We start from the raw sequence: 23283 nt of genomic DNA, 5'->3' as shown, positions 1-23283 counted from the left end.
GCGGCGCCGCGCGGCAGACGGCGGGATGCCGGCTGAGCACCGCGCCCTGCGCTCCCCCCCGCCGCACCGCCTCTCTCCCCGTTTTCTCTCCGTGACGTTTCCGGCAAGCAGGAGAGGGGTGGCTGCTTTCACGCCGCAGTCGCCGCTCAGGAAGCGCCGCCCAGCCGAGCAGTAGCGTCATTTATTTGAGCTCGTTACAATACAGCGAGGAGGCTGAAGTCACTACTGAGATCGGGTGAGGCGGGAGCCTGGCGGCCCGCAGCAGCTGAGCAGTAAATGAGGAGTTACATAAATACAGGCACTGGAATAGGTGTAGTTTCACAGTTTAACAGCAGTATATGGTACAACTTTACATCTTAAATTACTACACTGCAGTTTGAGTAACAGAGGTTATAGAGCAGCAGTGGTCCCACTATTCAGAGTACAATTAGACTGATGAACACACAGTAAACAAACTGAGAAACAGCCCTCAAAGCCCGCACTGAACAATCCACAACCCTCAAATCAGCACTTATGGGAACTTCCCCCGCTATCAGGAAAACCTCAGGACAACTCTGAGCCACCAGAACCATGAAAACCTTTCCTGGAAACAACAATAAAACTAGAATAGAAAAAAAAAAAAAATAAAGGGTGAGAAACAGTATTAAATACAGCAGGTAACATGGAACAGCACACGTTTTGGCTTTCGCTTAAGTTTCTATTCCCACAGAACAGTTGCTTTGCACAGTTTAACTAGGCAGCTCCTTGTCTGTACCAATGGCCTTCGTACATCAAAGTCCCATTCCTGGCTGTCCTCGGTGCAGGTTCCCCCCTCTGCTGAGCAGCACTGAGGATCACATGGTCATGTGCTCCGGCAAAACGTAGGAGATGTCGTCCCACGGGTGACGGTACAGACCTTGCTTCAATCTCTTCTGGTCCAGGTAGTGTCCTAAAAGGAAAGTCTTTGTTACAGCGCTTCTGAGCCTCCTCCTCATCACACTCGGCCTTGGAAGGATTTTGATTTCTGGACTCCTACGACCGGTATTTCACAACTGACAGCCCACACCTCCACCTCTGCGTCCCGTTCATGGCAGCAGGGCACGTCCCTGCAGAAACCACAGCAAACTTACCGATGAATCCCATGCTCCTGCCTAGTACAAAGATGCCATTAAGAGCTCCTATATCAATATATTCATCAGCTTCTTCCCTGGAAGAAAAACAAAGCAACTACTCAGTGTTTGGAAACCCCGGCCCCACACAAGCTGGCAGTATGGCTCCTATTGTTAAGTACAGGAGCACAACCCAAGGGAGAAATACTTACCGTGTAAAAGAGCCACAATGCCTGAGCACATCAACAAAGGCAACTCCAATAAAGCCATCTACATTCAGGATAAGATTTGGTTTCTGAAGGAAATACACAGACAAAGATGTCAGCAATGGGCAGTGATGTTCACCTGTAATTTCCACGCTCGGGGTAATCTGCAGGCTGCCATAGCTGTGGACATGCACACCAAGTGATACAGAAGGCTGACTGTGAGCAACAGCTGTACTTGATGCACATAACGGCCAAGCAGCCCCAGCCAGGTGTGTTTCACTTCATCCACAGAGATTCTCACCCCTCTGCCAGCACCTGTGTGCTACCCACAAGGATCTGCACTTCCAGACCACGCCAGGTAACTCTGATAACAGGTTTTGTTCTGCTCAGTGTTTTCTTGCTGTCCAAATGTCTTCAGCCTTATTAAACTGTAGCTGCACTTCAATAATTTGTTAAGCTCTGCCATTAAAATACAGCATTAACTCCTCCCCCAGTAAGAAAAAGTGCCTGTGAGCAGATAAATTCCAGCACATTTCACCTTGGAAGTTGTAATTTTTTCTACTTCGAGCGCATAATCCAACAGCGGAGTGGCAGGGAAATGCTGCTTCACGTAGTCTTTGAGAATCTGAACTCTCATGTCTGGGTTGTTTATCTACAAGTCAAAAACAAAGTTAGCAATGCATCTAACAGGTGTTTCATGTAAGATCTGCTATTTGTAGCTTCAGAGCTTACAAGTCCTGAGAATTCTGCCTAACGCTGCCTCTGAGAGTTGCTGGTTTCCTTGCCTTCATTTCCTCCCCATTTTTATAAAGAAAACCAGAGCATGCACAATAAAAACACCTCCAATATGTACTAATAGTGCAGTTTGCTTACAGATTTGACTCTGTGTCCAATGCCCATGATCAGTTTCCCTTCTTTCTTCATCTTATTCACAAACTCCATAGGGATAATCCCACTGTCAAAGGCCTTGCTGAACACTTTAGCTGCAGCATCCAGCGCTCCACCAAACCGGTCACCCTGGGTTCAATACACAAAGAGAATTACAGCAAGAACTGCACAAGCAAAGGTCCAAAACAAGCACAGGATCATCTTCCCCCTCCTCCACATCTGCCAGTGTGGCAATTATGAAATTAAAGTTGGGCGGGCGCCTGGGACGAAGTGTTTCATAACTCAATGAAGCGTCAGCGCACAGCACAGCACCCCCACTGCAGGTGGCAGAGGGGAGATCCAATCTGAATCATGACTTGTCAGTTCTAGAGACATCAGGCAGCCGTGAAGGAACAATTCTGACAGCAATTTGGCTCCTACAGTCTCACACATGAGACAAGATAGTCGTGTTCATGGAAACATGGACTAGATTTCAAACCTAGAACAGAAACTGAACAGTAGGCTTCTTCCAGTAGATTTTCACTTTCATCAGCTGTAAGCGTGGAATTTAGCAGAAATTCAGACTATGGATGTGCAGACAGGAGCTAGTGCTTAGCTTGCAGCTGTGCCAAATCCTAGCTTACTGTAATAAATCTAGGACTGAGTAGCATGTAACAAAATTGAATCTTCAGTGCTTACAATAGTAAGAAGGCCTGAAGTGAGACTTGACACAAGATCTTTTCCAGCTCTTGCACAGACAATGGTGTTGTGGGCTCCAGACACAGCAGGCCCGTGATCTGCTGTTACCATCAAACACATCTCAATGAACTGGCAGGCATACTTTGGTAACCTGAGCAAGAGAGAGACTGAAGTCATTTACTGCAGAGATCAGAGTAACAAAACGCCCAGTGTTGCTCTGGACAGTAATTCTACTCTAAGATAGAGGAGCAGTGGGATCACAGCAGCCATCAGTGCATCCCGGCACCTGTCTTCTCAGAGATGAGTGGAATTTATTCCCTTTCCACTGGAAATATTTAGACTATAAGACTACAAACTACAAGGCTTCAAGCTAAAGGGTCTGGGCTTCCACAAAAGCTGCCTCACCTCCTTTGAAACCAGAGCAGGCCCAGAACGCCTCCAATTCCCATCTCTTCTTTGAAGACTTCAGTGATTGGCATGCCAGCATAGATCAGTTCCTGCCCTCTCTCATCACAGATGCTTGTCATGAAGGAAGCCGGCTTGCGGATCAGACCCAGCTCCTAGAATCACAGCACAGAGATGATCCTAAACAATCCTCTTCAGAAACAAGGGGCAGCAAGACTTAAACTTGCCTTCAGGGCAGGTTCCACAGCCTACAACCAGCGCAGCCAGCAAGCGCACAGACAACACGACAAAGCCTGAGCCAACACCACTGTAATGCTGGACACTGAAAGGACACCACACATCTTGTCTGGTGCCTATGGAACCAAGAATCAAGTGAAGTAGCATAGCTCACCCGAGCCCAGGAGTAATCCATTGGCACAGTTGGAGGAGGAACTTCCTCAGCTGGCTCAATCACTCTTTTTGCCACAAGATCCTGATAGACAGACCTGGGGGAGAATCCTTTTGTTAATTTAAGTCCTTTTGAATGACAGAAGAGATGCAGCCTTAGTCCAGACCTCGAGAGCCCAGACTAAGCAGGGGTACCAGAGCAGGAGAATATTTCTCAACCATTTAAAGTCAAGCACCCTAGGAGTTTTCATCTCCTGCTCGAGCAACTTACTGAATGACCTCTCCCAGCTCATCAAAACTCCGGGGAACAAACACACCAGCTTCTTTCAGGGCTTGATTCTTTGCAACAGCAGTTTCAGAAGCTTGGTTTGCACAAGCCCCTGCGTGGCCAAACTGCACCTACAAACAACAGAAGAGACATCAGTAAGGAATGCAAGTTGTACTGGCTTACAGGTAAACATAACTGAACAGGAAAGTGGTCGCAGGAATAGCAGTGACTGCACAATCTGCCTTCTTGTTTGGCCTAACAGAACTCTTGGCTGCAACTGGCTGCTCTAGGATGCTTGGGCTGCATCTACGAACACACTGAATTCTTTGGAGCCCTCCAGTGGCAAATTAAATAAGCACAAAAAGCTTTTATTATTGATACTTCTGCATGCTTCTCTGCTATGGCTTAGGTGGGAGGAGCTGGCTTTCCTCCCCTCCTGTCACAAATAAATATACCCCACTTCTGCACGTACCTCTGAAGAAAACATGGTGGCACAAGTACCAATACACCAGCACACCACTGGCTTGGTGATGCGGCCTTCTTTAATACCCCTACAGATCTTGTACTCTTCTGTGCCTCCAATCTGTAGGGAGAAAGAGAGTTGAGCTCTTTCAAAAGCTTTGCTTTTTTTTCGTTGTTTGAAACCAGCTCTGAGATGCACATGGAAACTCTTGGTCCCGCTGCACTGAATAATGGCTTCAGTCTCAGAATGAAGTCTGTTTTTAAAGTGAGACTGTGTTGAATACATTCAATTTCTTCTGATTAAAGAAGCAGGAAATAAAACTTCAGATTTCTAATAACAGTACGAACAGCTGCCACTTAGTTGTAGCTGCTACTTACTATTTATTCTTGCTGCTAGGTCAAACTCAACTGCTCTGGAAGCATCCTTCTCAGAGGGCAGAGAAATGGCCCCACTCACCTCTCCAAGCACCACAATCATTTTCACTCCTGGGGTATCCTGATAACGCAAGACGTGATCCATAAAAGTTGAACCAGGATATCTGGGTGAAAAACAGGGAAGAATGAGAGAAGTTCATTTATTTCTGGAAAAAAAAAATCTATGAAACAAGACAAGTTAGCAGCCAGCCTGCCCTTCGCCCCAGTTGACACTGACAGTTCAAGAAGCTTCTTCTGTTCACTGACTTGGAAAGCAGCTCCTTTGTTAGACTCCTACCTGTCTCCTCCAATGGCCACCCCTTCATAGACCCCATCAGTGGTTCGGGAAATTATGTTGTTGAGCTCATTGGACATTCCTCCAGACCTTGAAACATAAGCCACGCTGCCAGGACGGTACAGTTTTGATGCTAAGATATTATCAAGCATGCCTCCCGTGTTGCCTATTTTGAAGCAACCTGGTTTGATCCCACCAACCTACAAGAAAATCACAGAAAGATGTAAAGTCCTTTAAAACAGACAGGAGACTTAGGAACGTTTCTGCAAAACAGCCTTCTGTCAGTGTTGATACAAGCAGTGAAGAAGGTAACGTGACCCTAAAATGGTCAACTAACACCTGCTTTGTATGGCTACACACAAGCTGGGTGGTAGGATATACTTCATCCCTCGGGGAAAATGATGTGAAGATTAAGACAGGATAAACAAGGAGGGAGGTCTCAGTTCTTACAGTTGCAGGCCCGATGATGGTGACTCCTTTTTTATCAGCTGCTTTGATCAGCTTCCGTGTCAGAGCCTCTGGAATGCCCTCAGCAATGATGGCAATGGTGCGGATCTGCATCGGGACAAAGAGAGCCATCAGCACCCCAAACAAACTGCAGGCTGCTGGGTAGATATGGGGCAGAAAAGCTCAGTGCACAGATCCATAACCTGCTGCAGTCCTCTCAGCAGCTTCAATGCATGGTTTAGATGATTTTCTTCCCCTTGCACATCAGGGAGCAGCACCGTATTTCAAACAAAACTGATCACTCTCAGACAGAGGTGCTGAGTTTTCCCATAACCTGCAAGCCCAGCATTAGGATTTGCTCTACAACTCCAGTATCCAAGAGTTCACGAGGAGTTTGAACTGAGGTATTTATTTGGAAGCTGGGACACCAAGTTGGTTTGCTGATATCATCATGGTTTAAGAAACACTGGTACCCTGTTCCAGAAGCACCAGCACAAGGTTTAAATGGTCTTCCTTGAGTTTCTTCTGGATCCCTCACTCACCTGTGGATAATTCATCGTCTCCACAGTGCTGTCATAAGCAGAGCGCAGAGACGCAAAGTTGATGAGAACATCCACCTCTGGGTGCTTCCTCATGGCATCAGACATGTTCTTGTAGACTGGGATCAAGATTTCTTTGTGGCCCCAGTAGAACTTCTGCCTGTGGTCACCACTATGAAGGGGAAGATGAAAAAGCCCTGACTTTTAAGGCTTCTGGAAAAACAAGGGATACAACGCATGCAGATAGAGAGGAGTTTACAAACCCCAACTCTCAGACACCAAGACTGACTGCGAGACACTCACTAGCAAGTGAGTACATGTGGGGAGGGACCATACTAACAGCAGAAGGTTCTTCAGAGTATAGAACAGAGCAGCGTATGGAAGGAGACGAGCTAATGGGGACAGAGGCATCCAGCAAGATGAATAAGCTCTCCCACAGTGAAGTTACCAGAGCCTTAATTCTACTCCAAGCTGGAAGACAGAATGAGGCACAGAAAGAGTAATGAATGAGATGCATGCAAAGCTGCCTTACTGGACTGGAACGAATACTGGATTAGGGGAAGACAGGAAACCAGCATCTGTGGCCAGCAGCCAGGATAGCAAGGTAAGGGCCAGTCAATTCCTCTGCAGTGGGACTGCCCACCCTGCTCTGCACATGCTGGAGGAGAGGCATCTAGGAAAGTTCCTACATGTTGTCTGCCACATGTGGTGGACTAACTGGGACTCCTTCAAGTCTCTACTCAGCCATTTAGGAGTTCAGAAATACTGGCCATTTCCACACTGTTACATTTGCAACAGAATGTTCCAGCTTTTGGCAGCTTGGCTTGCTCCAGAAGGTCAAGCAGAAACAGCTGATTAATAGATAGCCTTAAGCTTTTTATCCCTATGGCTTCCTTTCATGAAGTGACTGCAACACTGCAAGGGGCTGCTGCTCATCAGCAGTAGCTACGCCTGCAGTTCATCTCAGCACCCTGAGGTCTGCACTTGTTGAGAAGGTATTTCAGAGCTGCAATCATCATCAGAGCTGCGGACCAACAGCACAATGGACAAGAGAGGCAGTACTCTGCAGGAGGGAGGTTGATCAGCTATCAGCTCTCCTGGATGTCTGTAAATACCACAGAAATTAAAACAAGCCTCTTCCCCTTCCATGCTCTCATCTGTCTCAGCAGCAGGCCAAGTCAGTTGCTCCTTTTCTGTTCAGCACTTGCTCTGTTCAACAGGAAGGCTTCCCCACCCCTCACACGAGGGGCAATGGAGCAGCTTATGCATCATCTCAGCAGCCATGGAGGGACCTCCTGGGGTCAGTCTGAAACTAAGTTCTAAACCCACTAGCTGAGGGGATAAGGCCAAAGAGGGTAAATACCTCAGTGTGATGGAGTTCTCTTGAAGGACCCACACACTTCCTGCCTGCTAAGAAACTGCAACTAATAGAGGAGACAGCCAGAATCAGGATCTATTTAAATAATTTGACAGGACAGATTGCCTTAGCCTGATTAGCAGAGCTGCTCTGACTCCAGCTAATATTTGAAGGTAAAAAAAAAAAAAAAAAACCCACCAACTGCAACAGGTACAAATCAAGGTGTCAGACAAGTAGGCAGCAAACAGAATCAGCAGAAGAGCCCATATGTGTCTTTAGTGCCTCTGCTAAGCTAGTCAGCTGCTACAAGAAAGTCCAACTAGCAAAACCTTCTTCACTTTGGAATGAAGGAACAGAACTTGGACACCCTTGGAAAGAGCAAGATGTGGGGCCTGAAACAGCTCCACGTCAGCTGTACAGCACAACTCAGAGCAGCCTGAAATCAGTGACTGAGGGAAGCAGGAAGCAGTCTGCAAAGCCAACCTGATGACAGGGAGCAGAGGAGAAAGTGTAAAAGCAGCAGTGAGAACTAGGGCAGAACTACACTAAAGAACAGAGGCTGGAGGAGGAGAAAGCTAAGAGAAGTATCTGAGGAATGCAGTCAGAGAAACGCCGTTAGCACAGCTACTTACGTGAATGGATAAACCATGGCAGCTACGGAAGGTTCGTCCCGGGAGCAGATGTAATCAAAGTCCAGCATCCCCTGCACAGCTCGCGTCTGCATCCCCCAGATGATGGCTTTGGTGTGACGGCTGAACAGGGTTGTGGCTTTACCTGCTCAGAGAGCGGGGGGAAAAAACACCAACACACCCCGAATGTATATCTGTGCAAGACAGAAGTTGAAGCTTTGCTAACGTCTGCTGAAAGCCTCCCAGATCAGCATGTCCCCCCACCCCCAAACTGGTTCCAACAGCTGAGCTGCAGGATGTAGTAGACACAGTGCCCAAATTAAGGAAGAAGCTGCAGAAGCAGCATCCTCCTCTTCCCAGGATTCTGAACACAGCAGCCAAGTTTTGGGTTTCACAAAATGGACAAGTGCAGAATCACAGGCTGGGAACTGGTGTAAGACTGGAGAGATGTGAAGTGAGAAATGCCTCCTCCTCACATCCCTCCCAGATGGATTTATTCTGCAAAGCTGAAGAGGAAGGGAACTTCTGTTGCATATGGCCTTCAATCTGCAAGAACCACGGGAGGTTTGCTTCCTGCATTTGTCAGGGTGCCATACCAGCACGATGGTAGGAAACAAAAAGCAAAATGCAGAAAATGAAAGAGACACAGCAAAGGAGCACTACATTACTCAGCTTTTGTTTTCAGTTTCTGATATCAGGATCCAACACAAACCTGATGGCTCTAAAATTTTATTTATAGCCCAAAACTTTGGCTTTGAGGGGCAGAGTCACAGGAAAGGCAACAATTCAGCTAGTGAAGATGAATTATTTAAGTACGTTTGCACCACTTGTCACAGCAAGATGTTGAGTTCCTCCCTTGGACTCCATACAGAGATCATTTTAAAACTAACTCTGAGCTGATCCATCTGCTGATCTCAGCGAGTCTACAGCTGATTTCTTTTAGGCTTCAAATAAAAGGTAGTCAGCACGAGGGAATAAATAAGATGGTGTTCTCCCAGCATTAGCAATACATCAGTCACTATCTTCTCCAACACAACACGTTCATAGTAAAGATGCACTGCTATGCAACTTGTGCCTAGGAAGCTGCCCACCCTACAAACCTTTCCAATTTATCATCTTGCAGGTGCCTACAAGGAATAATATCAGTATCAACAGGAAAACACAGGATGCAAAAGGTGGTATTGTTTGTCCAAATTACACAAAGAAGAATGAGGGTCTCATTCTGCCCGTCTCCACTCTTATGGTAGGGAAAATAACTGGAAACTTCACTTTGCTTCAGAAGCTTCTCATCCAGCACTGAGCTTAAAGTTCCCACAATTTCACTGGGCGCAAGCTTTAATGCCTTGTTGAACCAATAAGGCAACAAGAACCTTTACTTCATTCCTTAACTTTCTTGTGCCCTCAAGGCTCATAAGCAGGACAGCTGCTCTACTACGTTTCCTTTTAGTTATTATTCAGCAAGTCCTTGCCGAAAGCAAAGGTTGCTTTTCTCAGTGTGCAGGGCTGTTTTTCTCTCAGTGGTTATGGGAGCAGAGGGAAGGTGAAGAGAAGCAACTTTGAAACTTGTCCCCCCATCCCTGGGAGGAAACGCGTATTTTGTGCAAAGGCGTCTGTGATCTGCACTTCAAAAACAACCGGAAGACTGTGCTAGCTGCATCTGCTGGCAGGAGGGAAGGGAAGGACTAAACAACACTGCAAAATTTTGGCGAGAAAAAACAGCAACAAAAACTGAGAAGTCAGCTGCCAGCAAGGCCAGACACACTCAGGTAGTCACACATGTCCTACCTGCACCAGGTCGTGGAGCTGGGACTGAATCTGTTGAAGAGAGAATCACTCATGCAACAATATGACACAGTTGGCTGCTGTCACCCCACAAGGCCACGCGTGGCACAGTGCTCACTGCAGCTTCCCTCCCCACAGCTCTCAGAGCTTTTGGGTTTTGCTTTTGTTAAAAAAACAACAACAACAAAAAAAAAAACACAAAAATCCCACACGCAGACTGAAGCATTTCTGCTGTACCTTCTCTCCACATCCAGTGTTCTCCACACCACAAGATCCACAGCTCACATTTTCAAAGCACTGCTTATGCAAAAGTTCTGCACACCGTGATTAAGAGAGCAGTATTTCTATTTGGGTGCTGTGTTTCAGTGGAGTCAGATCTGAATCCCACTGTCATCACACTGTTCTGCTGCCAGTGAGATCTCCATCTCCTCACACTCAGGGGAGCAGCAGAACAGCTCCATATTCTGTCCCTACCCTCCAATGCAGTTTCTCTTACCCAGAAAGGCTTCCAACAAATACAACCAGAAGGCCCCCAAAGCTCAAGCATGTCACTGTGCTAAAGAAGCCTCCTACAAACTTAAAAACAAAAACAACCCATAAAAAAAAAAAAAAAGCAAAAGAAATCCCACCACACATAAGAGATCCTAAACGTTTCATTACTGCATCACAGCTCCTACTGAACTGACAAGGCTCTCAGTGCTGTCTGGAGATGGCTCATCCTGAAAGCTGCAACACGTACCAAGGACTTTGTGCATACCCACACTGCTCCAACAGTGTTCCATGTTAACACCCCAGATTCCTAAATGGAAAGCAGACCTCAGTGCAGCAGCCACAGCAGAGATGCTACGCTGCTGTCTGCTGGCCTCACGTAAGGGAACATGGCAAGGCTGCAGCTCTGAAGCAGCGGCGATTGCTTGGAAAAAATCCATCACCACAGATGAAGGTAGCTTTGACTCACCTTGTGCACGAGCTAATTGCACAGCAAGGGACAACATCCTAGAAGCACTTAAAAAGGCAGACAAATACTGCAACATTACTTTTGTTTGTATCCAGAAAAAGACCTTAGTCAAGTCCACATTCTTTTAGAGTGGAACAGAACTGCTAGCAACCATTTCTGGACTTACCAAGAGGTGCTGCTGGCTTTGCCTTCTTGGCTGGAGCAATATCATCAGGTTTGGATTCGGAGAAAGAAGCTGTTCGGCTTGGTGCTGGAGTCTGAAAGATTCAGAAGCCAATCAGTAAAGGACAGCATACCAGATAAGGCAGCCCAGTATCAATTTCTGGGGCTTTTAAAAGGAGATGGTCACTTTAACTATGCTACCCTCCAAAGAAAAACAATTTATAGATATAGATTCTATATATAGCATAGAAATATTTCAGTCAAGAGGGAATACTCCTAAATGACCAAGTTCCCAGTAGGTAAAGGAGTCACATTCTTGTTGTTGAAGGATCACATTTTCTGCATAAGTGAAGTGAATACCAGATGGCCCTTCTTGGAAAATCATGCAAGCAGTCACCAGTTTGCCCTCAACCTTTTAACTGCACAATCTGACAGTGGCTAACATCTATTTCTGACCCATCCAGACAGAGGAAGCTGCTTCCAGGAGGCCCCTCACAAGCCTCCCCTTTCACAAAGGGGGTGGAGGAGCTCACCGATGGGCTGCCGCTGGCATTGAGGAGGAAGTTGGCAGTGTGGGCTGCAGTGGGCGGTTGGTTGGGGATGGGTCGATGGCCAAGCGCCATCCCCACAATCGCAGTCATGTGAGTCTCTGTGCCAAAGACATGGATGGGGATCCCAGTGGTCTTCCCTGCACACAAATACAAGAACAGTCAGCTTTAGGCAGAGGAAAAGGGACCAGCATCTGCCAGAGCGAAGTATTGAACTTCAAAAAGGCTCCAGCCAAAGCAGATGGAAAAAACAAGAGATGAGAACAACACGGGAGGAAGCGGATGGTCCTTACCAACTTCTCCCATGACACGCAATCCTTCCTGGTAGTTCGGGCCTCCTCTCCGCACAAAGATCCTCACCTCATGCTCTTTCAGAGGGCCTTGGTAGTCCTTAATTGCTCTAACAATGCCCTGAGAAAGAAACAAAGGACAGGTGAGCTGGGAAGCCTAACATTAACACCGCCCTCCTCATCACCTCAAGCACTACAGGGATGCACAGCCAGAATTGGCACAACGTGACCTGGACAGAAGGGTCTGGGGCTGCCAACACTCCCAAGTCGTCACACACCTTAAAAGTGGCTGCGACGTTGGTGAAGTTAGCAATGCTGCCTCCAATGATCAGGATTTTGCCTATGAGAAAAAAACAAGAATAAAGCAGCATTAAGAACACGTAAAGAACACAGTGTACCTACTGTAAGACCATGAAGTACCGCAGGACCGAGAGGAACAACGCTGTGGTTCAGACTAATTAACAGTTTGCAGTAGGCCGTGTTTAACAGAGCCTGGAAGACGAGTTTTGCATCAGGCAAGAAACTTTCTGATAAGAATCTCTTCAACCACATTTGTGCTCTTTGGTACGTGGAAAAATACAAACCGTACCCCTGAAGCAAGAGCTAACAGAAATCCATTGCTATCTGACTCAGAAGGCAGAAGTAGGTTAAGACTCCCAGGTAGCTCTAAGCATAGCAATGCTCCAGATTTGTTTAGCTTTTCTCCTATATACTTTGAGCTGTACATCCTGGCTAGTTAATTACAGCCCCAATCCCAGGTCTTACCTTCAGGGTGTTTCTCTCGAGTCATGAGGGAGAGAATAGTCTTGGCATAGTCATAGGTCTGCTGCTCACTTGGGGCTCCTGAGTATTCGCCATAGTTTGCCAGTTCATTCACACCCCCCAGGTCACAAATAGTGTCACTATTAAAGAACAGAAATAATTCAAGAGATTAGTTACAATTTTTGTGTCACTACAGAACATCCCAAATTCCTGTGAAAGCACGACTTCGGGAGGTCACACATCCACTGAGAACAAAGCTGTTCTCTCGGTGCCAGTCACAATTAGCCTTGTTATACATCCTACACGTGATGGGAACCACCACAGCAGCCACATGAACATTAGGAGCCTTCAGCCAGTCTTTTCCCAGGTGAAGAGAAGCTTAATTCAACCTCCCAGAGTCAAATTATCACTTCTAAATGACACTGCGTTCCACACCCTAGGAAGGCACCTTCACAGCATCTTCATTCCAGGCAGGTCCCAAGCAGTCACAGCATGGCAAACAGTCCCTCCCCAGAGGCTCATTTCCATTGCAACACCCCCTGCACCCCAACCCTGGCTACGATACCTGTAAACCACAGAGGCACCACCACCAGCCACCATGGTCCAGATTCTGCCTTTAGGGTTGAGAATAGTAAGTTTCAAGCTGGCTCCGCTCTTTGCATCCAGATCAGCAATGTAGGCTTCCTGCAGACACACCAACAAACATTAAGCGCCTTTCTGGCTTTCCTTGGCTAATACCTGCATGCTGTTTTTTAAACCACAGTGCTAGTGCTGCTGGGTCCAACTTCCAGGCATGCAGAGCTGTCCCATCTTTTTGTCAAGCTGAAGGAAGAATGGGACTGCAAACAGCTTCTGCTCTGACCTCGTCTGCAGACTGAGACTGGGGAAGTACAAAAAACAAACCCTGCACACCCACGGCCACCTTCTCTCCAGCTGTGCTAAGAATGTAATCACCAAGAGAGCTGTAATTTGGCTCAGTGTGGTACTCCTGCACCACAGGGTCTCGCCTGTTGTGAAGCACTTCACTGGGAGTTCATTAAGATTCTCAAAGACACTGAGATAGTAACCTTCACAGTGACTTGCAGAGGGATGATTCAGAGAGACAAGAACTGAACTAATACATTTAAGTGCAAACTGAGTTAAGTGTTGGCATCCAGCATGCTACATGGAGGGAAATAGCTAAATGGATTTCTTGGCCATGTTACAAAAACCTTTTCCAACTGATGCATAATTATAATTAATGAAACAGGAAAAAAAATAATAAATCAGGGAAAATCATTTTGAGGAGTAAGTAGCAGAACCCAAAATAAGTAACAGAACAATTAAGAAGAGAGTTCCAACAGTTCCAGCAGTTATTAAAGCTGGAGAGAAGCTACGTATGGAGCTACTGCAACTGGCAGTAGAAACCCTGACAATTCTGAGAGGGAAGACTCAGCCACTTCAAACAGCAGCAAAACCCTACATGAGAGAGAAGCTTCACTGCTACGGACACACAAGCAATGAAGAATTAATCCTGTAGTCCACAAGGGAGGAATTTTGGCCAGAGCAGCTTGTTACTTGCCTCTGGGTAGGCTTCCCTGCCGAAGGGAGGGGGAAACTCCACATCCCCCCATTTCACTTTGCAGATGTAGTCAGCAGTTGCATCGATCTTTGCAGCCAAATCAAGGATGTAGACACCATCCTTAGTCACGACTTTGGGAAAAAACAAACCAGGATTAGCTGTGCCTTGCACACAGGCACCCGCCACCCATTCGCTCACAAAACCCAACACCGGGTATCATTAAAAAAAAAAAAAGGCCCCCTTTGATCTCCTTTCTCCACATCAATCTTTAAATCTATTCAGAAAACCCAGAGAGTTCACTTCACCATGAACTGGTGATCGCAGTGATCTGGTTCAGGTGCTGTTTTATCCTGAGCCGTTCTCACGTGCTTCACTTCTACTTCCCAACCTTTCAGGCTATTGTTTGCACTAGGAGATCAGATAACAAACACTGCCTCCAAGCTCTTCACATCTCATATTCATTCAATTCATAGCTCCAAGACAAGTCACAACCACCTCTGTACCTGTTTTGCATATGCCACTATCATGAACTGCACACAATGGAGAAGGCTAACCCACACCTTTCAATATTTTAGTACAGATAATAGCAGGTCCTACATGTAGGCTCCCAAAAGCTCTGGTTACCTAATGGATTGATCTCGAGGTACGTGAAGTACAGATCTTCGTAAAGATTGAACAGGCCACAGATGAAGCTAGCCAAGATGCTGCAAAAAAAATTAAACTCATTAAAGCAGCCAAATATAAAGTACAGCCTGCTGTGCCTTATTTGTATTAGCCTCAAATCTACTCTGTACCAATTTATTTCATTCTCATTCATCTTCTCTGGAAGAAGCCTGGATGATGACTCAAGGAAAGACAGACCTTGGTGACTCATCCTCATTACACTCCAGCAAACTCTGCTGAGAGCACATTTGTGAGCAACTGTCTTGAGCTGCTCTGTCTGCTTAATCGTCCTGAGACAGAAGTGCATCCTTCTCTCACTGACAGATATGCATCCTCGTCAGAACTAAGCCAGCTGAGATGGGGAGCAGACTGCAATAAACTATGTTAGTGACAGGCTTCTACACGGGCACAGAGATCAAAATTCAGTGCGCATCTCCACCTCCTCAGAGGTCAAAGCTTCAGTAGATTTAGAAGTGCTCCTGTCAAATGAGGGCTGAAAGCACCAGGAACACTCACTCTCAGTGTCACAAGAGGCTCGGCTAAGGTCAAAGAACTCAGGATTAGAATGCATGGAAGATTCCTGAGAGCTGCAAGAGGGGTAGGAGAGCAAGTTTTAGAAGGTAGCACTGTGAATGGACATTGCACTAAAATGAAGATGAGCTTCTGGGTGGCTGGTTGTGCCCAAAGCAGGCACGGGAATTGGGCACCTGATCCATACTTACTCCTTTTTATCTGCTGGTGCGTGCTGCAGGAGATGCTTCTTCACGTCTGACTCATTAAGCTTTTCATCCACTGCCACAAGCAGCTTCTGAGCTTTGGCATCAACATCTCCCACATCCACACCTCCCTCGTGGTAGAAGAGGACATGGTCTCCCTCCCGGGCAGCATAAACGCAGACATAGAACTCTTCCTCCTGCACCACAGAGCCAGGCACAGCCATTAGCAGTCACACCCAGCAAACACCCTGACGAAGAGGAGCTCCTGTCAGCACCAGGAAAGGAAACTGAGCACCCTTGGAACGCTAAGCTTTCCAGCACTGCCCAGACACCTCCCAGGAAGCTTCATCCAGGGACACCATTCTCTATTTCTGGAGGAAAACGCTCCTATCTCACACAACCAGATCCTTTCCCGGTGCAGCGAAAGCACCTGCAACTAAGGTAATTATACCCTTCCCAAAACCATGGCACAGAACAAAGATTTCACCAGCACAAATTGAGACATCCCACACAAAGCGAGATGGGAGATTCAAGGATCTGCCTTCTGCCTTCCAAATGGGTCCTTCTGTGATTTGTAACCTCCTCCCAGTGGAGTAAGAGCAACCATGGTTATTAATGACTCTTTGCAGGGACTAAAGCTGTGCCAGCATGCAGCTCTGGCAACATGCATCACTGTCAGCTTAATTACCCACTCCCAAGCTCCTGCTTTTGCCTCTGTATCAAACCATCTAAGCCACACACCAGCCAGAAAAGATTGAGAAGTGCTTTTAAAGCTTTAATTGCTTAGCCAACCTGTTTGTGGGGGACGAAGGGTTCAATCAGAAAATTCTTCAGGATTCCCTTTGCATTAGCAATCTGTAGGCAGAAAACAAGGCAGACACCAATAAATACTTGTCCAATACCCACATTTATGAGACCATAAGGCAAGCTTAAAGAATTAACACTATCCTAATTAACCAATTCCTCCCAAACACCTTTGCACCACGTTTCCAGGGAACCCACTCTTCCCCACAGCAAGGTCTCAGGAACCTGCAGAGGTGCTTTCCTGCCATCCAACCCAAAGCATCCCAGCACAAGGGACGTGGCTGTGGTAGGTACCACTGCTTCAGGATCCAACATCATTGGTCACAGCCTTCCCTTCAGATGCGATTGCTGCATTGTGCAGAACAGCTATTTCAACACCCGTCATTTTTCTGATGGGAGGCACACAAGATGCAGTTGCCTGCTGTTTTGTAATGGCCTTCAGGCAAGTCTCACTGGCTCAGCTGCCCAGCCTGATGCCTGGAGCCAGCAGCAAATCAATCACAGCAGAGCAAGGCAGCTGCTCCCTTGAAGCAGAGGAACTCCTGAAACACAGAAACTTGGATGGCAGGCATTTCTTTATCATTAGCATTGCAGTAGCATTCCCAGGAGAATAAATATTACAAGACAGCACCACACTAAAAAAGGACTTGAAGTAACACCCAGAGAACAACCAGAGCACTGCCTGGCTACAGTAGGAGGACAATTTTATGACAGCTTCTATGCTTGTCTTGTTAAAACCTCCTTAGATATTAAAGCAAAGCAGCTACGCCAACTAGACACAGCATTTGAGTGATCAACTACTGATTCCCCAGAGCAAGGCATTTTCAGAGCTGTGCTGACTCCTCTGAACTGCTACACGGCCCCCGACAGCAGATGGTAGCAGGAGCACCAAGATAACAGCACGCCATTAACAGCGCTTATTTACCAGGAGGTTCACACACAAAACAGCTCCTTATTTGTTCTGGTGTCAGCACAGCACGCCCTTCCAACCCCGCAAGGCAGAGCAATACCTGCAGACCTGTTGCCAAATGCCACTCACCGTGGTTTCTTGGCCCAAACGCTGCTTGAGCCAAACCTTCACCTGATCCAGGGTGAGGTTAATTCCAACCAGCCCCAGCTTCCCACGCCGCTTGATCAGCTGATCTGGCTTCACCACTAAACGCTGCAGCATTGTGCAAGAGGGATTAAAGAAAGAATAATTAGAAAGAGAGTTTGGTTGAGAGATTCTCTGCAGATGGCAAAGTGAAAAATTCAGTAAGTTTTATGCAGCAAAGTCCTTGCTGTGTTCCTCAGTCCTTTGTTTTGTGCCTAATGCGTTACAGTTGTTAAGCAAATGCATCTCCTGCTACAACACATCTGCCTTTCTTTTCCTGCCATCTCTACACTTTGAGTAGAGCTGCTTTGTTTCCCCTCAGAGAGGACTCCAGTCAGCTCAGTCTCTGCTGATCATCAGATTCTGATGGTGGTGCTTTGGCGTGGCTTTTTAGTGAACTAAATTCTTCCCATGTAACTGTTAGGATGGCATTTCACACCAAGTAGCACCCAGCACCCCATCCACCTGTAAGCCTTTGTGAGATACACCATGACACCAGCGTTCCTCCACCAGCAGAGGCACACATGGAGAAGCCATCAGAGATGTGGGACGCCAAGCACAAGCACATCACCACTGCTTACAGTGGCACAATGCTGCCACTCCATCCTCCGCACGTGAGACTGGCTGGGTTCAGTGTCACACACATTTTAGTCACCTGACAGTGCCTCTTCATGCTGTACCTACAGGAGGCTGCTCCCAGGTAACAGGCTTATTCCTGCTTGCAAGTTTTGTTGTTGTTGTTTGTTTGTTTTGGATAATCAGGCCCTGTTGAAGGTGATAAACCTCGCTTCAAGGGTGTTGTGCTGCCTCACCAGGGCCGCAAGCACTGCAGGGCAGCAGCTACGGCCAGCCCTTCAGGAAGCACACAGGGAGCCCTGCCTGCACAGCCCTCACCTCGCTCAGCAGCCAGGGGTGGTCCTGGGTGAGCCGTGCCCAGTCGGTGTCCGGGGTGACGCGGGCATACTTGAAGCGGTTCTGGATGGCAGAGGACGTGCAGATGTACTTGTACAAGAACTCCTTCCCCGTCTGCTCAGAGATGGCTTTGGCTGACATGGCTGCCTAGACTGGATTGAAAAGCAGTTTGTCAGAGAAGTCATCAGGAGAGAGCGCTTTGGCCAAGGGGTCACAGCTGACAGAGGCTGGAGCGGCGCCTTGTGCTGAATGTTGTCACTGCTCCCCACGCACAGCCCTGCGGCAGGGAGTACAGAAGCACCCTGAGCTCCTGGCAGAGCTGCAAGGCACGGCCACAGAAATGAGAAGCTGCTTGAACTCCAAAGAAAGCAAAGTATCTGAACAAGCCACTGAAGGCCAACTGACTGCCCACGGTATCACAGAGCAGAAGCCCCACTTCTGGCCACAAGGCAACACTGGTAGACAAGTGCTTCTCTGCCACAGCTTCCTCAAAGGACAGGAATTCTGAACAGAAGGCAACAAAGCCTAATGCTACAGCAGAAGCAAAACATGCAGCTGTCTCACAAAGAAACAGTCTGTAAAACACAAACAGAAATGGCCAGCCATGACAAGAACCTGGGTGTTGAGCAGCCTGCAGACATGGCTTCCCTGCTTAAAGAGCAGTTAGATATTTGCTACACAAAATCCTACCCACCGCCAAGTCCTTTTTTCTTACCCATCTTTGCCCCGCGAATGCCACAGAACTGCAGGAGTGTAAGCTGTGCTGCAATTGCACTGAAAATTAAAGCATTAGCAGATTTGTTTTGACTGCTGAACCTCTGTAAAAAGACAGAAGGTTCTGCAGGAGACAGAATAGTTTAACCACCAGAAACAAACTACAGTTTGCTGCATCCAACTAAGAAGAATCTCAAGCTGGTTACAGAGCTGGTTCACAGCTATCCTTTGTTAATGACGGATCAATTTCACCTTATTCTGAGACAGCTTTCTTTAATTAAAAAGGACCATGTGTGCACCAGAGAAGCACTGACCAAAGGCTTACAGCTTGATTACATGGCTGGCCAAAAGGACTGTCCAGAGCTCTAAAAGCAGCTGGATGTTGGGCTGGTAGGTGGCAGAGCTGTAAAACACACACCTTACTCTGCAAACATTCAGTTCCCTCAAACAGCATTCCACTACCTCTGCCTTCACAGCTGCACACACATCACTAAGCCATCTGTACCACAGCGCTCAGAACTTTGGATTACAACTTTCACTCTGAAGCAGCATTATTTCTGGGAGCAAATCCCTCCCCCCAGTTACCTGCAGCTATTAATTTTGCCTGGCAGCAACGCTCTCGCTTCCAGGGCTCTCAGAAATCCATCGGCTGCTACCAGAACAGCACAAAAAAGGCCAGTCCCAGAGAAAAAGCAGCACATTTGACTGCAGTAAGAGCATATGGGTTAATAAATGTTTGCCATTTGTATTTTATCCTGAAGAAAGAAAACACAAACCTATGGATTTTGCATTTCTCCAAGGTGACACAGAGTCCTTGAACAACATTGCAGTGCACATTACAAATTAATCAAAAGCTGGCATTAGTTATGCCAGTGACCAAGATGTAATTGTCTGCAATAGCAGAGAACCAGACCCAATGACCTCAGTCTTACTGAAAAGAGAAAACCTAGAGGATTATTGAATAGGAACAGATGAATGTGACAGATCTGTGTGTGTCAGGCTGGTTGTCCCAGGCAAGAGAACAGCCCGTGTTTTTTTTTACACTTCCCAACGCATTAGCAAGTCTTTAATCACATCCCTCACACAGTTTTTCCATGCTCCAACTCAGCCCATCTCATGGGACAGACAGCACGAAACAATGCCTTCAGTCTGCTGAACTGTTAAGCCAAAAGATCAGCAGATAAAGGTCTGACAGGGCATCAGCAATTCCGACCCGTCTGTGCGTGCGCAGGTCCCCCATCGGCCACAGGGGCCACAGCACAGCAGCTCCACCACCAGCCGCACTGCTGAGCAAACACCGAGCAGAGCCCTGACTGCCGACCTGCAGGCAGCTGAGGAACAGAAATCCCTGCAGGTCCCCACAGCCAGGCAGGGAGGGCTTTTTTTTTCCAGCTGTCCTGGAGGGCTTTTCTGCAGCACTGAGCGCCTGCAGCTCCGATTGATGCCCACAGATGTAATGGCTGCACTGCAGGAGGACATCGGGGTGGGGTGGAAGAGCAGAAGGCCCCTTTCCCTACCCCAAATACAAACTATAACAATGTTCTCTCCTACTGACTCACTCCTGAGATGCTGCTCTGTTTATGAATCATTCATTAAGTCCGAACTGCAGTTTTCCAGTGACTTCAGGTCTCAAATCCTGCAGGAGCTCTGCTGAGCAGAATCACGTACCTGGCTGTGGGTTGATGAGAAGATCACAGTAAAAGTGAGTTCTTTGTGGATGTATGAGTGATTTCCACTAATGATGTGTGTTCGTTTACTGAGGCTCTAAAACAAACAGTTTACCTGCAACAAGTCAGAGACCTTTCTGAAAATCATCCACAGCCAATGACGTAAATGAGTGCTGGTTTTCAGCATGCCTGGAGCAAGTAAAAGAAATGGACTGGATCACACGATCAAGGGCTCAGAAGTATCTGTTCCCTTACAACACAGTTTGCCAAGTACACAAAAAAGTTACTCTTTAAAGTTTCTCAAGCGCATTGAGGAAAGAAAAGATACTCAGTGTGATAATGGTAAGCCTGACAAAGGTTACAGAGCAGGACGCTGTTGTGTTTGTGTGACAGCTGATCCATCTGCCCCAACGTACCAGCAACCAGCTGAAGGTAAAACAATAAAAACCAGAGAGGAGATGAAAAAAAGATTAAAAAAAAAAAAAAAAAAAAAAGGCATTTTTGGCAATAGAATCAGTGTAAAGTCCCTTTGAATACTGAACAGAGTGGATGGTGGGTGAGCACAGCCTACCCATGTAAGAAATACCTTTTAAAGAAAGGACTGATTTATGCCCTTAAGCCCTTTCTGGTCTCAGAGGTGTAACTCAGTGAGCCTCACCCCTTCACAAGCACACAGAACAGGGCTCCACGCGTGGAATTTGCTTAGCCCCAAATCACTCAACTCCACTCATACCAAACTGTGCTTCCAAACAATTCCACCCACCTGGAGAGATTTCATCCTCTCTCCTCCTGAGGATTTTAAGTCACGTAGTAAAGCAGTGTCCTCCCTTCATCCCAGGTCATTTATTAACACAGCTCAAGATCAGTCAATATTTCCTGCCCACAGCAGCACAAACAGTTACGTCAGCACCCACCTGGCAAGCACACTTTCATCAGATGGCAGAGGGGCTCCAGAGAGGCCCCACAGCAGCCAATTTCATGGGTCAGAAGCCTCAAGAAGCCTCAGTGCTGCACATTGTGAAATTCCTGGCACTGGGCTGCTGTGATGCAAGCTGCTGTCATTCACTAAGGTGGTGGGAAACATGCTCTCTACAGACTCCGAGCCTTCAGAAATCAAAATGCAGCCAAGGAAAATAGCAGACCATGAACCAATTTAAGCCAGGTTAACAGAGACCTGAAGACTGGCTCCAGATGTGCTGGTACACGCCGGGCATCAGCAATGGGATACCTGGAGTTCTATCTTTAAAAGAAAACTTAACCTGAAACCCCATGAGCTTCTGCTGTGTGGGTTTATTCCCCATCACCAGGGATTAGACAACACTAGACAGGAGAGCAACAGCCTGAGTTCCAAACACAATTAAGGAAACAAAGCAACTGCAGGGATCTACAGCAACATATTTAGAACGCACGCAGTTTTTCAGTCGTTGGATGCTCAGCCAGACAGCAAATGTAGTTTAACGGAGGGAAACGTGACCCCTGTGCAACAGGAAGAGAACTTCCAAAGCTGCAACACGAACAGATGCGTGCAGGTAGTGAACAGGGGCCTGGAAAGCGGCCACGCCGCGGCCGGGTCTCAGAGCCGCCCATGGAGCACAAGGCAGCCCGGGGCTCCTCACACCGCTGCGACACGGGCTGAGAACGGAACGAGAACCGCAGGCGGGGGGAGGGCGGCCTGCCAGCCGCGAAAAGCGATTCTCGCTCTGGAAGAGGCGCAAACGGCGGTGCTCTGGGGCCGGGCTGCCTCCGCCCGCACAGACAGAGCTCAGGGCGCGGGCGGGAGCCCTTTCTCCCGGCTCCCATCAAACGCCGCCCAGCAGCCCGAGCCCGGCACAGCGCAGCGGAGCTCCCGCATCCCTCAATAGAGGGCGAACCTCGCTGCGGCCTCAAGGTCAGGGCGGGAGCGGACAGCGTGGGGCCGCGGCTCCCAGCGCCCCATTGTATCGCCGGAGCCACAGGGACGGCCGGGCCCAGCGCCGCCGGGTCCCTTCAGAGACGGGCAGACATCCCCGCCCAGGCCGGGCACGCGCCCCCCGCCACCGCGCAGAGCCCCGGGAGATCTCAGCGCCCCCCAGGAAGAAGCCCGGGGCAGCCAGCCCGCCGCGCGGAGCTCTGCCCGCCGCCACTCACCTGCGCCCGCTCCGCGCTGCCGCTCCCCGACGGCCGCCGCCTTTTGTTCGCTGTGGCGCGGCACTGCCTCCCCGGCCCATCGGCCTACGGGCGCCGCCGTCGCCCATTGGCTGCCGCCGCCGTCACGTGCGCGTTGCCTGAGCTGCGCCCGCGCTCCTATTGGTCTCCGCCGGTGGGGAGCGCCCGCGCGGCCTTGTGGGAGTCGTAGTTCCGCCCCTCCGCCCGCCCCCGCCTCCCCAGCTTCCCCCCCCGCTTTCGTCCCCCCCGCTCTCGGCCGTGAACCCCGCACCGGGACTCGGAGCTGCCGTCAGCCCCGAGCACAGAGCCGCGCCGCCTCCAGCACCGCCAGCTCGCTTCCCCGCCCGATTCGTCCCGCCTCTGCTGCTTCCCACTAGCGCTCAGCTCCCGGCAGCTTTTTTCCTACAGACCCTCTCAAGCTCTTTCCCTACGGCAGAGGGTTT

The 23283-nt window shown here is 48.3% G+C and overlaps 1 protein-coding gene across 3 annotated transcripts; it reads right to left on the bottom strand.

Annotated features, from left to right (window-relative positions):
- Positions 1-163: 163 nt before the first annotated feature.
- ACLY (ATP citrate lyase) lies at positions 164-22911 on the bottom strand. 3 transcript variants are annotated; one of them, XM_042836588.1, is made up of 29 exons: positions 22823-22911; positions 18297-18466; positions 17349-17471; positions 16298-16360; positions 15512-15702; positions 14751-14830; positions 14127-14257; positions 13131-13249; positions 12569-12705; positions 12082-12143; positions 11807-11924; positions 11499-11653; positions 10970-11060; positions 9849-9878; positions 8067-8208; positions 6081-6249; positions 5542-5646; positions 5095-5291; positions 4840-4921; positions 4393-4503; positions 3924-4051; positions 3657-3750; positions 3266-3420; positions 2861-3011; positions 2168-2311; positions 1833-1946; positions 1301-1383; positions 1110-1186; positions 164-928 (listed from the first exon to the last, which is right to left on the bottom strand). In XM_042836588.1, the coding sequence occupies exons 2-29, from the start codon at positions 18453-18455 to the stop codon at positions 834-836; spliced, it is 3306 nt and encodes a 1101-aa protein (XP_042692522.1). In that variant the 5' UTR covers positions 18456-18466; positions 22823-22911; the 3' UTR covers positions 164-833. The 3 variants fall into 3 exon arrangements, with proteins under 3 accessions (XP_042692522.1, XP_042692520.1, XP_042692521.1); XM_042836586.1 differs by lacking the exon at positions 9849-9878; XM_042836587.1 differs by lacking the exons at positions 9849-9878; positions 22823-22911 and adding an exon at positions 21459-21482.
- Positions 22912-23283: the final 372 nt, after the last annotated feature.

Source organism: Centrocercus urophasianus, unplaced genomic scaffold (genome assembly GCF_019232065.1).
Source record: "Centrocercus urophasianus isolate 14NV4802_14NV808 unplaced genomic scaffold, USGS_Curo_1.0 seq_62, whole genome shotgun sequence".
In the NCBI taxonomy this organism is placed as follows: Eukaryota; Metazoa; Chordata; class Aves; order Galliformes; family Phasianidae; genus Centrocercus; species Centrocercus urophasianus.
Note: the sequence above shows the minus strand (reverse complement) of the source record. Positions and strands in the feature narration are given on the sequence as shown.

Excerpts from the sequence above, each read along its gene's own strand:
- ACLY (XM_042836588.1), bottom strand. The coding sequence starts at position 18,455 with ATGTCAGCCAAAGCCATCTCTGAGCAGACGGGGAAGGAGTTCTTGTAC. Across the intron at positions 16,361-17,348 it reads GTTTGGGCCAAGAAACCACG|ATTGCTAATGCAAAGGGAAT; the intron begins GTGAGTGGCATT and ends TTCTGCCTACAG. Across the intron at positions 14,258-14,750 it reads CCTCGAGATCAATCCATTAG|TCGTGACTAAGGATGGTGTC; the intron begins GTAACCAGAGCT and ends TTTTTCCCAAAG.